Below are 15,107 nucleotides of genomic sequence, written 5' to 3' on the forward strand. Positions count from 1 at the left end.
GTTCAGTAACCAGTTTGTGACTATATAATAGTGGTTGAAGGTTGGCCAGGATACTTAGAGAACTCTCTGCCATTCTTCAGCTGTGTAATCCAGGCTGATATTTCTGCATAGGATTGTAGAAGTGCAGTACCTCAGTACTGCTGCCATTCGGATGCAAGTTAACATGAGGACCAGTCTGCTTGAGAGAACATTAAATATTCTGTAGCCTATTTAGTAATTTATCTCTTTACTGTTTGAGGGGCCCCTGCTGTCAGGAAATTTATCCACTTCATTTTTCTAAATGACAAAAGTGACTCTGCTTCAAAATACTTCAATGTCTGGGAAGGGCTTTGGGACGTCTTGAGGAAAAGTATCTCATAAATAAACATCGTTGTAATTTTTATGAATGTCTTTCTGTCATGCCTGAGCAGCAGAACAGCTCGCAATTATTAAAATTTGTAACCAAATAAAGATAAAAATTATGTTCGTAATGGAACTTAAATAAAATTTGTCAGTAGTTCTCAGGTTTAAAGTGGTGTTCCATAGGTCTGCAATGCCTATTTCAGTTGTGAAGAGAGTGTTCATAACCATGCTGAGCTATTCAGTCTTTCGCTCAAGTGAATTCACTGTAATTCCTCTTTGTGCCTTCCTCTGTTGTCATATTGCTTCTTGTATCGACTGGAACTAGCCTTTTATGATCTGCAACTTACAGAAGCTGAAGAAGAGTCTTTTTCTCCTCTTCCCCGTACAGACTAGCAGACCAGTGTTGTACTGGAGTGGGAATTGACCCATATCGCTTTGTTGCTGAGGACTGCTCCTACTCTCTGGGAAAGCTTATAACTCTGTTTTGGAGTGCAGCATTGTATGAGCAACTGAACCCAATATTTGTTTAGTAAATAAAACCAATTTTTTTTTGCTGTTTTTCCAAGTCAGAACAGTACTTTGGGTCATCTTGCTATTTGACTTCGAGAAACACTTCAGCCTAAGAACAGAAGCAATTCTACCTGGTTACAGTGGCAACACCAAAGGTTGGAAGTTGATTTAACTCTGTCCCTGATTCTTTAATTTCATTAACCTTATTGACTAAGAGCATTTTTATTTTTCTTTTGACTTTGTCTTAAACTTATTTCTGTTCTTTTTTGATTTCTCGTTTTCTTTCCTTGGCACTTTTTGTCAGTTTTGAACTTGACAAGATGAGAAATTTATAAAAGCTGTCTCTAGCCAATGCAAAACCAAAGCAGCTATTGAGTTAAATAAAAGGACTCTTCAATTGCGCCGTCACCTGAAGAATACATCAGGTGGGAGGAGCAATGCTTGCTGTTCATTTTGATCATTGGTAATCTGTATCTTTGGTTTATAACCACTGGCAATCTCACTTGAACAAAAATTAACATCAGACTTGAAAGCACCAATTGTCTCAGCATCCTTTGGGCTGAGAGCATTTGAGATTCATACTAAACTTTGGAGGAGCAAGGGTTCCATCTTCAATGTTATACACTTAAAATAGTTTCTCTGGAGCTGCTAAATCAAATCTTTTTAATGTTTTAAATCCTTCAATCCTCTACCATCAAGGGAATGACAGTTAAGTTCATGCAATATGCCTCCACAGTTTTGTTTAAACCTGGTTTTCCAACTCTAATTCATAATTCTACACTGTTGTGAAATGCACAAAATAACTTTGAACAGGAGGACGGCGTTCCTATTGATGCTTTTCAACTTGGTTTAGCAAAAGAAAAACATTTGAAATCTCCATGTACCATTAATTCAAACCATCTGGTGCCACTGTTAAAGACTTTGATTGTATTATGCCACCATTTTGTTTTCATGATAGAATGTTGTGCTATTGATCGGAACTGTCTTTCATCTTTTCCTAACTTTTACTCACAACTATTTCAGATCGTTTCACCCAGTTATTTCCTGGACATCATCTTTATCCCATCCTCGCCAAGAGGGGTGAGTTTTACAGTATTTCCTGTATATTTGAGCATCTGTCAGTTGGCTTCATTTTCTTACTGTTAATCTTCCTGCCTGCTCTGAAATAGGTTTTCTTCTGCCTCAACATGATCAAGAAATGTCCTCTTAAGGACACCAAACCTGTTGCCCTTTGGAAGAGCAGAGCTGTTTCATTGCAGCTACGATATAATGCCATCTGCCTGGTAATGTGAAAAAAATTTGCCTCGTCTGCACTGTCCTCAGAAACATGACAAATCCAGCCTGGCCATTTGCTGCCTAATTGGTCTACAGTCCACCATCAACAAGGGGTTGGAAGACATCTTTGACAAGGCTGTAAAGCAGCTCTTCCTCAATAATAAACTGCTTTCTGAAGCTCAGGTTGGGTTCCATTTGGTCTACTTATCTGCTGATCTCATTTCTTGGCCTGAGATAGAAACTTATGGAAAATTGGTCTGCTCCTGAACCTATCACCCCTTCAAGCCTACACCACCATTCAATACAATCATGGCTGATCGTGTAATCTCTATCACCTTCCTGCCCTCTCCCCATTTCCCTTGATCCCTTTAGCTGCAAGGGCCGCATTCAGCTCCCTCTTGAACATATGTAATGAACTGGCCCCAAAAGCTTCCTGTGGGAGAGAATTCCACAGGTTTGCAACTCTGAATGAAAAAAAACTCTTCCTCCTCTCAGTCTTGATGGCTTACCCTTTTCTTAGATTGGGACCATTCTTCCCACATCCAGCCTGTCCGGTCCCATCAGGATTTTCTCTTTCTATGAGATCCCCACTCGTCCTTCGAAATTCCAGTGAGTACAATCCCAGTCAATCTAGTCTTTCCTCATGTACCAGTCCTGTTATCCTAGGAATCAGTCTGGTGAACCTTCGTTGGACTCCCTCAATAGCATGAAAGTCCTTTCTCAGACTAGGAGACAAAACCTGCACCCAATACTCAAGGTGTGGCGTCGCTAAGGCCCTGTATAACAGCAGCAAGGCATCTCTATTCAAATCTTTCTCGCTATGAAGGCCAGCATACCATTAGTTTTCCTCACGGCCTGCTGCTAACCTTCAGCAACTGTTCCACCATAACACCCAGGTTTTGTTGCACCTCACCTTTTCCTAAACTGTCACCATTCAGTTAATAATCTGCCTCCCTGCTTTTGTGACCAAAGTGGATAATCTCACATTTATCCACATTATGTTGCATTTACCAAGTATTTGCCTACTTAGCCAGCCTGTCCAAGTCATCCTGCAGCCTCTTAGCATCTTCCTCACGACATGCACTGCCACCCAGCTTACCGTCACCTGCAAATTTGGAGATATGGCATTCAATTCCTTCATCCAAACACAAGAGCCGAATTTAAGAGGAGAATTGAAGGTGACTGTTCATGACATTGAGGCACCATTTGACCAAAGAGCTTGAGCCAAACTGGAGTCAGTGGAAATTAGGAGGAACGCTCTCAGTTGGTGGGAGCATATCTAGCACAGCAGAAAATTGATGTATTTCCTGGCGATCAATCATTTTACTAGGGCATCTTGATAGGCGTCTCACAAGGTTGAGTCCTATCTTCAACTTCAGCTTCTTCATTAATGGCCTTCCCTTCATCATAAAGTCAGAAACGGGGAGAAGTGTACCTGTGAATCAATACCCATTTCCCTTACACCAGTATTAGAGCTTGTCAAGTTTGTGACAATTTGTGCTCCCTGCTGGGATCTAGATTGAGTCTGCCCAGACCAAGATAATGAAGAGCCAGCACGTAGATGAAACTTTCATCAACAACAAGAATGACAACTTGTATTGCCATTCTGCTTCTAAATTAGGGAAATGTTGCTAAATGCAGCGTGGTTAAATTTTAGATAAGACTTTGGACTTGCTGTATCACAAATCCTTTTGCTTGCATTTCCACCAACTCCACCCTGTTTTCTATAATTGTTTCCTAACTTGCGTTCATGTTTTTAAAATTTAATTTCATGTTCATCTTTATTTCTGTCTTGCGGACTTAATGCTTGTTGCCATTCTTTTAACTGCCTTCTGTATGTTGCTTTTTATGAGGCGATTTCTTTGTTCTTCTCCAGGCTCCTGATTGATTTTCATATTGGGGTACTTGCAAACAGATTGAAAATGGCGTAGGTTTGAATTTTGTGTGAGAAGTCAGTCATACTCTTCAGTAATGTTCAACGTTGCCCTCGTGATACTACAGTTGCACCTTCAGTCTGAGTGACAGTAGCTTCCCACATGTGGTCAAAGTTTTCTGTACATCTGCGTTCACTGTCTGGATTTAGATGACAGTCCACGTTGATGTAAATTTGCATAGTTTATGGACAAAGCTATCAGTGAGTCAACCTTTGGAAATCATGGACAATCAGGAAAAGAAGGTTATGCAGGATGGTTAATAAAGGATGACATCAGCGCATTGTTGGAAGGAGATTTAAAATTGAAAGCTCAAGAAACTCAGGAGGTCCAGCAGCATCTGTGGAGAGAGAGAGACAGTTAACATTTTGCTTCTGGCTCTGAAGCGGAGTCGTACTTGACTGGAAACGTTAACTCTGTTTCTGTCTCCGCTGATTCTGCCAGACCTGCTGAGTTTCTCCAGCATTCACTGTGCTTGTTTCTGAATTCCAGCATCCGTAGTATTTTGCTTTTTATATGAACAAATATGCAGAAATGAAACTTGACATTTACTGAGGGTGCCAGGTATTGTGACTGTACTTCTTACTGAACAACGGCCCCTTCTTTCCATGATTGTAGCATATCGTAGGCATTTGTAAGAAAGTACAGCATTTGGGCTTGATGGCAGAACCATGGTGACAGGACACCATTACTCTAACACCCAGAACAAGAGTGTGATTTACGTTTATTTTTAACAGCTCTCTGATGAATGGTCTAGGCCTGAAACGTCAGCTTTTGTGCTCCTGAGATGCTGCTGGGCGTGCTGTGTTCATCCAGCTCCACACTTTGTTATCTTGATGAGAATGATCCTGCTTTAGCATTCAAGCCTATTTTGATTTCTTATCATTTGTAACAAAATACAGACATTGATTGTACATGCCCTATATGTTTCAGCAGAATGCGGTTTGTTTGCACAATTAAGATATGAGCTGAATATAGCTCTGCTGAATACCACATACTAGCGGCTCAATTAAAAAAAAATTCTAAAGAATTGAGTCTTCTTTCGGTTGAGTTAAATCAAAGTTGTGGATGAGATGAGAATTTCTCTTCTTAACTACAAAAGCAGATGAAATAATGAAGAATCTTCCTACACATCGTTGACCTCTTCAGCAAGGCTAATTAATTGTAGACAGTGAAACATATCATTTTGAATAAAATTAATCTGTGACTACCTGAGCCTTTTGTTATCCTAGGAAAAAATGATTCATCAATTGTTTTTGAATAGTTTTATTTGTTAATTGGAGACGATGTATGTCCTATACTGGTGCTCCACAGAAACATTCAGAAGCTGAAAAATCTAATTTTTAACACTCTTCCTGAAAACTCACCCTAGTTCCTGAGTAAATCTGGCTACTTCACAAGGTTTCATTTAAAATCCAAGTTGTTTTTCGATTGTATTGCTTTTTAATATGTTTGTGCTCTGGAGTAGTTTACATCTTTCCTGGTTTGACCTTGGGTGAAATATCCTTCTCAGCTCAGAGATTTAAAACGCTAACTTGATTGATAGCAGCACTGACAAAGGGTCTGAACAGTTGGACTGAATTTCAAAGCCTCCCTGTCATAAGCTAAATTTTTACACTTCTGTCAGAGAGGATGTTGCTTTGTAGGTATTGTCCTTCAGGTGAGGTGTGAAATGAGGTCTTTTCACTTGCATGTGCAGGTCCCCTGCTAACACAATAGCAGCAAATATTCAGCCTCTGGATAAGAGACCTCCTTAGCAAATACCACACACAATATTAAAAGAGGTTATAAGATCATTTTTAATGTTGTTTGTAGAATTTCATTAGTGAAAAAAATCTGCCTTTGCATGATAACTGGGCATGTGTTCTTAATTATTTTAGATAGTAATTTGAGAAAATTTGACACTGTGAAAGGCGCTTCAGGATTTTTAGTCATCTCAATTGTCAGCTGCTCAAAAGTCAAATGTTTCCTGCATTGACCTGGTGCTGTGAGTAAAAACCACACAATTCTCAGGTCACCTTATCTGGACCCATGGTAAGGGCTCAGAATGTTAAACCTGGTGATTACAAAGCTCAGATAATGTGGGTGAAAAAAATCCATTGGGAAGAGCCGAATTGAAGATGGTCATGTTGCAGCACTATTGGAATAAGTGATTACCTATTTCAGTGCAGGAAGGATTGTGGGAAAGTCACTTTGTTCCAGTGACCGATCACTTCTTGTTTACTGGCATAACAAATATTCTTCCATTTGTTTTCGATATTTCTGAGGATTTTTTAAATGGAGGAAGTGACCTGATGCATTTACACAATAGATTAAAATAGGTGGGCAATTACTTTTTGGAATGGGAAAGGACAGGGAATTTACAGTGGACCAAGATGTGCCGGCACTGTGATTGCAGCTGTGATTCACTTTCTATGATCCAGCACTTCGGAGAAGTTGTATAGTTTTTATCAACGTAGCTAGCTGATTACCCAAATAATTTTCCAATCCAAATGAAAGGTCACCACAAAATGTATGTAAACAAAATTCAAAGTATGTTTTGTGGCGCGTGTGGCTGGGGTAGGCTTAATTGTAATATCTGGAGATGCTGGCACATTGCAGTGAGTGTGATTGTAGTATCTGGAGATGCCGATGCTGCTTGGCTCGCTGTGTTCATCCAGCTCTACACTGTGTTATCTCAAAGTATGTTTTGTTTGTTTGAGTTTCTCTTGCTGTTTAGATTGGCTGCGCTAATGAGAGCTTATGTTCTAAGACCAGTATTCACTTGTATCTAACTGCTGATCTGAGGCTTCTTTGGAATGAGAGTTGGTACCATCCTAATCACTGATAATGTGACGACATCAGAGTGTCTGGTAAAAGTAGGTGAATTCTATCTTTAATATTACTGAAACCACACTTGGTAGTCTTCTTTGTTTAGTTGCTCTCGTTTACTATATCTTTTGTGAGCGTTTTCATCTTGGTTTCATTCACAAGTGAAAGGGATACAGTGCTGGTGTCTGGGTTAATCTCTGTGCTGTACATGATTCCATGTTAAAACTCAGTTCTACTCATTGGTTGCTGAGCTCTCGGCTGGTATCTTAAGCTGGCTGGTTCCTGTGACTACATTTAAAGCTATGTGTCTGTTGGTTGATGCAGGAACATAGGGATGGGGTTGACCACTCAGCCTCTCAATCCGGTTCTGCTTGCGTTCATAAGACCATATTCTTGAGTAGCTTGTAGCTCGGGTTGTGGATGCTGTGGTTGGTTGACACACCAAGCTGGTGCATTAGTTTGCAGATGTTTCATTACCCAGGTGGCTAACATCATCAGTGAATCCTCTGATGAAGCGTTATTGTATTTTCCCACTTGTTATTTAAACTCTGGGGTCCGTTGGAGTTGATTAATTCATTTCCAGTTTTTCTTTGCAATGGATTTTTCTTTACAGACCATAACAAGACCAAGGGAAATGGAAGCAGAAGAAAGCCATTCAGTCCATTGAGTCTGCTGTGCCATTCTGAGATCACATCTGATATGTTAATCCTCAACTCCTCCACTTTCCTATCATTTTCCATAAAAACATGTCTATCTCAGCCTTGAATATACTTATTGACTCAATTTCTACAGTCCTCTATTTCACAGATTTACTTCACTTTGTGGGAAGAAATTCCTCTGCATCTCTGTCCTAATGGGATGACCCCTTACTCTGAGATGATGCCCTTTGGCCCTGGATTTTTCCCCCAGGGGAAGCAACTTTTCCATAGCTACCTTGACCAATCCCTTAAGAATCTTGTGTGATTCAATAAATTAGCCCCTCTGTTTTCTGAACTGCATTGAGCGCCGGCCCAACCTGCTTAACCTATCCTTGTATGAAAATTCCTCCATAACTGCTAACAACCTCGTGAACCTTCCCTGGACTGCTTCCAATGCCACTGTCCCTTTCCTTAGATAAGAGGACCAAAAATGATCACATTATTGTCAGTTTTGTCTAACTAGTACCTTATATAGTTTTAGCAGATCTTTCTATTTACATGGAAGCTAAAGTTCCTTTTGCCTTCCTTCTTACCTGCTGATCATAGATATTAGTTTTTTTGTGACTTGTGCACAAGGACTCCCAAATTCCTCTGAGCTGCAACCTTCTACAATCTTTCTCTATTTAAATAATATTCAACTATTCCATTCTTCCTGCCAAAATTTATTATCTCACAATTTTCCACATTATTTTCTATCAGCCAGTTTTTTGCCCTCTCTCTCATCCTGTGCAGATGTCTCTGCAGACTCCTTGTGTCAACCTCAGCACTTACCTTTCCATCTATTTTTACATAGTCTTAGAGTCATACAGCGCGGACAGACCCTTTTGATCCAACCAGTCCATGCCAACCATAATCCCAAACTCAGCTAGTCCCACGTGCTTGCCTGTGGTCCGTATCCTTCCAAACATTTCTTATTCATGGAGTTATCCAAATGTCATCTAAACATTGTAACTGTACCTGCATCCACCACTTCCTTTGGAAATTCATTCCATGTACAAATCACTTGGTAATAAAAAAATTGCCTCATGCCTTTTTTAAAATTTCTCCACTCTCACCTTTAAAAGTGTGCCCTCTAGTCCAAAACTCCTATCCCAGGGCAATGCCATTCACCTTACCAAAACCCCTCATGGTTAGCACACTTACTTCCGTCATCTGAGTCATTCATATATATTGTAAGTCATTGTAGCCCTCCACTAGTTACAGGTTGCTATCCTGAAAGCACCCTTTTATTTCAACTTTCTGCTTTCCAATGGTTAGCCTATCAATTGCTCCAACCACATACCATCTGACCTGAGGTTTTCTTCAAGCAGTTGTTGTGGAAATACACCACTGGCCCAGTTCTGATAGTGATTGACCATTGAATAGTGCTGCACCTATCCACTGCTCTTCCCTTTACCTGCAGTCAATGTGCACTTAGGGCTATAGAACAAGGGCCCCCAGTTAGTGAGTCGCATTCCTGACTTCACTTTAGCTGATCTGTAAGTTGCTCTATAAAGCAGCACCAGTGATATTCTTTGTGCACCTTCTCTGCAGCGGTAACGTTGTGTTCTTCACTCTGATCTACTACCGTAATTCATTTTGCATGGAATGATCTGCATAAAAACAAAACTTCTCACTGTACCTAGGTACACATACAGTAACGAATCAAATCAAAATCATTGTTCTGCTTAGAATCAGGGAAGATTGCTAGTTTTCCCTGGCTAAGGCTGTGGGACATGAGTTCAAATCCCAACATGGGAGCTAACAAAATTTAAACCTATTTTGTACATCTGGAAGGAAAAGCTCTTCTTAGTACTAGTGCTTTGAAATCATTGTCCGTTGTTGTAAGAACCCACCTGGTTCATCAGTGTCCTTTAGGGAAGCAAATTGCCAACCTTACCTGGTCTGGCCGACAGGTGACTCCAGATCTACAGCAATGTGGTGGACGCTTAACTCCCTTCTGGAATGGGCATAGTAAGCCATACAGTACACGAGCAAACTGGGATAGGTCAGCAATGACTGACGTTGCCAGTGATGCTTCCAACCTATCAAAGAATAAAAATAACACAATTCGTGCTTTAAGTTTACACGACAGGGCAAAACAGTAACATTGGCTTGGGGATGGGGCTGGCAGTTAATGAAGGGAGTGAGTAAGCAAGTTGTATTTAAAATACTTAACCCTGTACTTAACTGTCTTTAGTCAGTAATTTTTAGGTTATAGTAATGAGGAGGAATTAAAGTTTTTGTTATTGTGGCAAGATAAACAAACCACAATTTTGGGATTCATCTGATGATTCACCTGAGCAACACCAAAGGAAAGAGAGAATTTTGTGCCCTCACTATGCGCTACAATATCCCAACGTGATTTATAACCAGTGCAGTATTTTTGAAGTGTAGCCACTGTTGTAATCTAGAAAGCGGTTTTATTGGCTGTAAAATGTGTGGGATGTACTGAAGTGCTTAAAAGGGCAACATGCAAAAGCAAATTATTTCATCAATCTAAGCAGATCAAAAGAGCTTTAAACCTATATTTGAGTGAGCACTCGAAATGCCATAACATTTAAGGCCATGGAGCAAATATTGGAAAGTGCAATTTGTGTAGATTTTGTTGATGGACCAATGGGGGTGTCTCTGTGCTGTATGATTCTATGAGATTGGGAATGAGCCATGCCTCCTCACGCAAAGGGCAAGAGCTGGCTAACCTCAATTAGATGGCATGTAGGAATTTTGTAACTGATCTTTGGTGCGCTAGGTCCCTGGATTCCTCCAGATTCCAGCTGGTATTTGCTTCCTGTGTTCATTGTGTGCATGTTTATTAATGATATGATGGAATGACTTCTGCAGCCTGTCGATACCTCACTAGATAGGCTGGGACTTTTTTTTAACTAAAGCACAGGAGGCTTTTATAGAAGTTTATAATATCATGAACGGTATAGATAAGGTCAGTGCCACGTCTGTTTTCCCCAGGGTTGGGTATTTCAAGGCTAGGGGGCACATTTTTAAAGTAAGGGGAGAAAGATTTTAAAAAAAACATTGGGGACAATTTTTAAAATTAAACAGAGTGGTTCGTGTGTAGATTGAAATTCCAGAGGAATTGGTGGATGCATTGTAACTTTTAAAAGATGTTTGGATAAGTACATGAACAGGAAAGCTTTGGAGGGATACGGGCCAGGAGCAGGCAGGTGGGAGTAGTTTACTTTGGAATAGTGGTTGACATGGACTCGTTGGACCAAAGGATCTGTTGCTGTGCTGCATACTCTGTGATCTCTTAGTTCAAACATGAGGAATGACTGTGATAATTGTGTGGATAATTGACCATTGTGAAGCTCAGCCCCAGCTAATACTTCCAGGACTGGGCGGAAGAAAGGCAGTGATGCCAAATTATTGAGTTTGTGCCGTTTCTCAAACACTTATGGAATTGCTGCCACAGGTATTATGTGACCTGGTTGTAGAAAGACCAATTGACATGCTTTACAGGGGAATTTTAGAAAATCTAATAGCATTTGGTAGGATTTTCAAATCAATTGTGTTACACTAAATATTCAAAGGAGAGATCGATGTCTAACTATCACTTCAGCTAGTTTCCTGCTTTTTGTTTTACTGGGATATTCCTATACTGTGTAATTACGGTAATCAAGAATGACTCATGGGCATCATAACAGACCATACCGGCTAAATCATGAAGGACTAAACTCTTAGGTTGGCCTTACAGAAGTTCGAGATGGAACCAACTAAAGAGTAAGATTTGTTTTACCATATCCTCACCAATCTCCCAATTGGAGGTTTGTCTGTCCATGATTATGGTGGTAGGAGTCCGCTAGACAGTCCTTATGGAGTGAAATCCAAATCCTGTCTCCACACTGAGATACCCTATATCATGCTGTCCGGCTAAATGAGAGAGATTCAGAACAGATCAGGTAGCTCAAAACTGTGCATCATGAGGTAGTGTGGGTCATCAACAACAGCAGAATTGTATTCAGCCATAAACTACAACCTCTTGGTGTGGCATACCTTTCACTGTACATCAAGTGAAAACATCAACACTTGTTCAAAGAGGTGTGCTTGTCAAATAGCAGAAACAACATGAGAGAGGGAGAGAGAGAGAGAAAGAGAGTGCGCTAACAATCCCAAATGGAAAAGGATTGTTTAGAAAACCAAGAATTATTGAAGGACGTCAGCACTTTATAAAAGCAAATAACCTAACATTCGTTCTAAGTGCCATTTACACAGCTACTTGTTCAGACACTTATGGCAGCTTTACTACAGTTTAGTTGGACCCGGGGTGTGCATGAATGGGGATTTGACTGGCAACAAATAGCTGGTTGGTCTGTGGACTTGTGACCGTTTCGATGGCATAGACCTTCTTTCTGTTTGTCAGCACTTATGTGATTGTCTCACAGGTAGCTGAAAGGCTTGGGGGTGAGAGTGAGCTGGAAACAATCAGATCTCTACAAAGGTAGGAGCTGCTGCTTTTTTTTCAGCGATTAAAAATCACGTGAAACCTGAAGAAAGCCAGTTTATAATTTTGTCAGCAGTTGCTATAAACTGCCTCTTAACTGAGCAGTTTATAAGTTTGAAGCAACTACCTTCTGCAAACTAATGGAAGTGTTTGAGAAGAATCAAGGTGCAGCGTACCCAGACAAAAGCCGAATGGACGATCCCTGATAACTCTGTGGACAAGGATCCTGTGCTGCCTCCTGGTTTTTCATTTTAACCACGGCACCCATGTTTTATTTTTCACTGAGTATGCATGTGTGGAGTGGGGAAGGTTTAGAGTTTTAACTAGTACAGTTGTACTGATGCTTCATAGTTGTTTATCATAGAATCTGTACAATGCAGAAGCAGGCCATTTGGCCCAATGAGTCCACACTGATCCTTTAAAGAACATCCCAACCAGGCCCATTCCCCCTCATCCAATCCTAACCCCATAACCCTGCATTTCTCATGGCCAGTCCACCCAACCTGCACATCCTTGGACTGTGGAAGAAAAGCCATGCAGACACAGAGATGCAAACTCCACACAAACAGTCGCCCGGGGTGGAATCAAACCCAGGTCCCTGACATGAGGCAGCAATACTAGCCATTGAGCCACACTGCTGTAAATAGTTGGAGCCTATTTATTTGTAATAAATAGGAATGCTTGTTCAGCACAGAAACAAGGTCTGTGTTTTCAGGCAAGGTGTGTTGAAAAAGATTGGTAAACGTGGCAACGTTGTTCACTTTTATGAAATCTTTAACTCCAGGAATTGAAAGACTTGATTTCCAGCGCACTACTGCAGTGTGGTGTAACAGGAGGGCTAGGCATTATGTCTCACTCCTTTGAAATTCCAAGTTGTTCTGTCACAAGTCCACATGATGTCGTCATAGTCGATGTTGTGCTTGTGACAGTCCTCAATATTAACCCTTTTAGCCCTGTATAAAGCAGCAACAGCAATTTGCATTATTAAAATTTGCTTTCACTAGTGAAGACAAAGCCCGCTTTGAAAGGGGAAAGGCAATGCTGTAGCCATATGTTATGTGACACTCTCCAACAACCAGAATTCAAGGTCAATAGGAATTTCTGATATTCCCTGAACATGATTGTCACTTTACCAACTAGAAACCATTCAGAAGTTGTCTAGAGCCTGATGATTTCTCAGGTCACCTCAGCATTATTAGGTAAGCTTCACCTAGAGGTGCTAGCATGGAGGTGTTTTCCATCGCTGCCATTTTAATTTTTAATTTGCCCATTGTGTGAATCATAAACGCGATCTTGCCATTATGTCATCCCGTAATCCAGGGAACAGAGAGATGAGAAATGTAACATCATTGTGTTAAAACTGCGGCAGAAAATTGGTTCCTGAAGAATCAAAGTTTTTGGTGAATGAGCAAGGTGTTGGCTTATCTGCGATGTTGATATCGGGGGGTCAAAAACAACAATCTGTACCCGACATGACTGCTGAAGGACTGCTTCACGTAAGTGCTTGGGTTCTTAGAGTCATACAGCATGGAAACCGACCCTTCGGTCCAGCCAGTCCATGCTGACCATGTTCCCGAGTTAAACCAGTCCTGCCTGTCTGTGCTTGCCCCATATCCCTCTGAACCTTTCCTATTCATGAACTTATCCAAATGTCTTTTAAACATTCTGACTGTACCTGCATCCACCACTTTCTCCTGCAGTAGGTTCCACACATATGAACCATTCTGTGTAAAAAAAAATTTGCCCCTCATGTCCTTTCTCCTTTCACTTTAAAAGTATGTCATCTGGTTTTGAACTCCCCCACCGGAATGCCCTTGTCATTCACCTTATCTCTGCCCCTCATGATTTGAAAACCTCAATAAGGTCACCCTTTTAACCTTCTGTGCTCCAATGAAACAAGTCCCAGTCTTTCTAGGCTATTTTTATATCTCAAACCCTCCATTCCCGGCAACATCCTTTTTCTGAATCCTTTCCAATTTCATAAAATCCATCCTATAACAGGGCAAACAGAATTGTGCACAGTAGCCCAGATGAGGCCTCACAATTTCCTGTAAAGGCTCAACATGACACCTCAACTCCTATATTCAAGGTCTGATCATTGAAGGCAAGCATGCTCAATACCTTCTTAATCATCCTGTCTACATGTGATGAAAATTTCAAAGAATTATGTTTCTGACCCCTAGGTGTCTCTGTTTTAAATTAGAGCAGGTAGCCTGTGTTTTATGGCAATGGTTATTCGGATTGTTTGGACGGTGTCCCTATCTCTGGCAAAGAAGAATTCATAAAGAAATGATGTTGACTAAACTATGTGCATTTTTTAAATGGATGGCTTTCACATCAAAACTTCGTTAGATTAATCCAGTGAACGAAAGATCGACTGAAATGAAGCTGCAAAATCTATCCCTTGATCGAATTTCTAATGCAGATGGAGCTGGTTTATGTTGACCTGTTTGCCAAATCCTATCATGGCAGATGTGAGTGGGTCTGCTCTCCTGATTATAAACAGAGTAAAGACCCAAGTAGAGTGCTTACATGTGCAGATGCTGCAGGCTTGTGTAAAATGAAACTTTTGGTGGTTGGTAAACTTTAAATCTTGGGTCATTTAATGATGAAGTTATCTGCAATTAACTATGCACGCATGGATGAACGAAAATATTTTCCCTGAATGGTTTCGACGTGTTTCTGCACCTGCAGTGAAATAACATTTTGGAAAAAATTAGGTTCACTAACTTCAGACTTGCCTATTTTATTGCTGTTTGGAGATAAGACCAACAGGAGAGCTGAAGAAGCTTTAAAAATCATGTGGTCTCTGGTCAAGGCAGATGGAGTGAAACTGATCCTGTCCTGTTCCTAAGATGGTTGAACACCAGACGGCGCAAATTTCAAGTGCCGAGCTCACCCTCTTGAATTCGAGTTAACATTTTTACTAATTTGCTGTGTCCCACTCGAACCTCCTTAATTCAACCTGGATCCATCTGTTGTCCAGAATATGAACTGTTATTACGGAAGACATTTCTTGAGAAAGTTAATTGATCATGAAGACCCTCTAGAAAACTTTCAGTATGTTTGTTGCATAGAAGATGCCACTGATAATGTGGCCTG

At 40.6% G+C, this 15,107-nt stretch overlaps 1 protein-coding gene across 7 annotated transcripts in view; it reads left to right on the plus strand.

Moving 5' to 3' along the window:
* The window catches only part of pot1 (protection of telomeres 1 homolog), a 268,174-nt gene that overhangs the window by 22,325 nt on the left and 230,742 nt on the right, over nucleotides 1-15,107 (plus strand). For 5 of the 7 annotated variants that reach the window (XM_048548943.2, XM_048548946.2, XM_048548939.2 and 2 more), the window contains exon 2: nucleotides 1,876-1,932. The exons of 1 other annotated variant lie outside the window; for it this stretch is intronic. Coding sequence is in view for 3 of the 6 variants with exons in the window: in XM_048548939.2 (XP_048404896.2) it covers nucleotides 1,876-1,932 (57 nt within the window). In the remaining 3 variants the exon portion in view is untranslated. Of the gene's footprint in view, nucleotides 1-908; nucleotides 1,008-1,875; nucleotides 1,933-15,107 lie in introns of all 7 variants that reach the window. One more of the 7 variants, XM_059652335.1, reaches the window with a different exon arrangement.

This window comes from Stegostoma tigrinum, chromosome 18 (genome assembly GCF_030684315.1).
Source record: "Stegostoma tigrinum isolate sSteTig4 chromosome 18, sSteTig4.hap1, whole genome shotgun sequence".
Taxonomy (NCBI): Eukaryota; Metazoa; Chordata; class Chondrichthyes; order Orectolobiformes; family Stegostomatidae; genus Stegostoma; species Stegostoma tigrinum.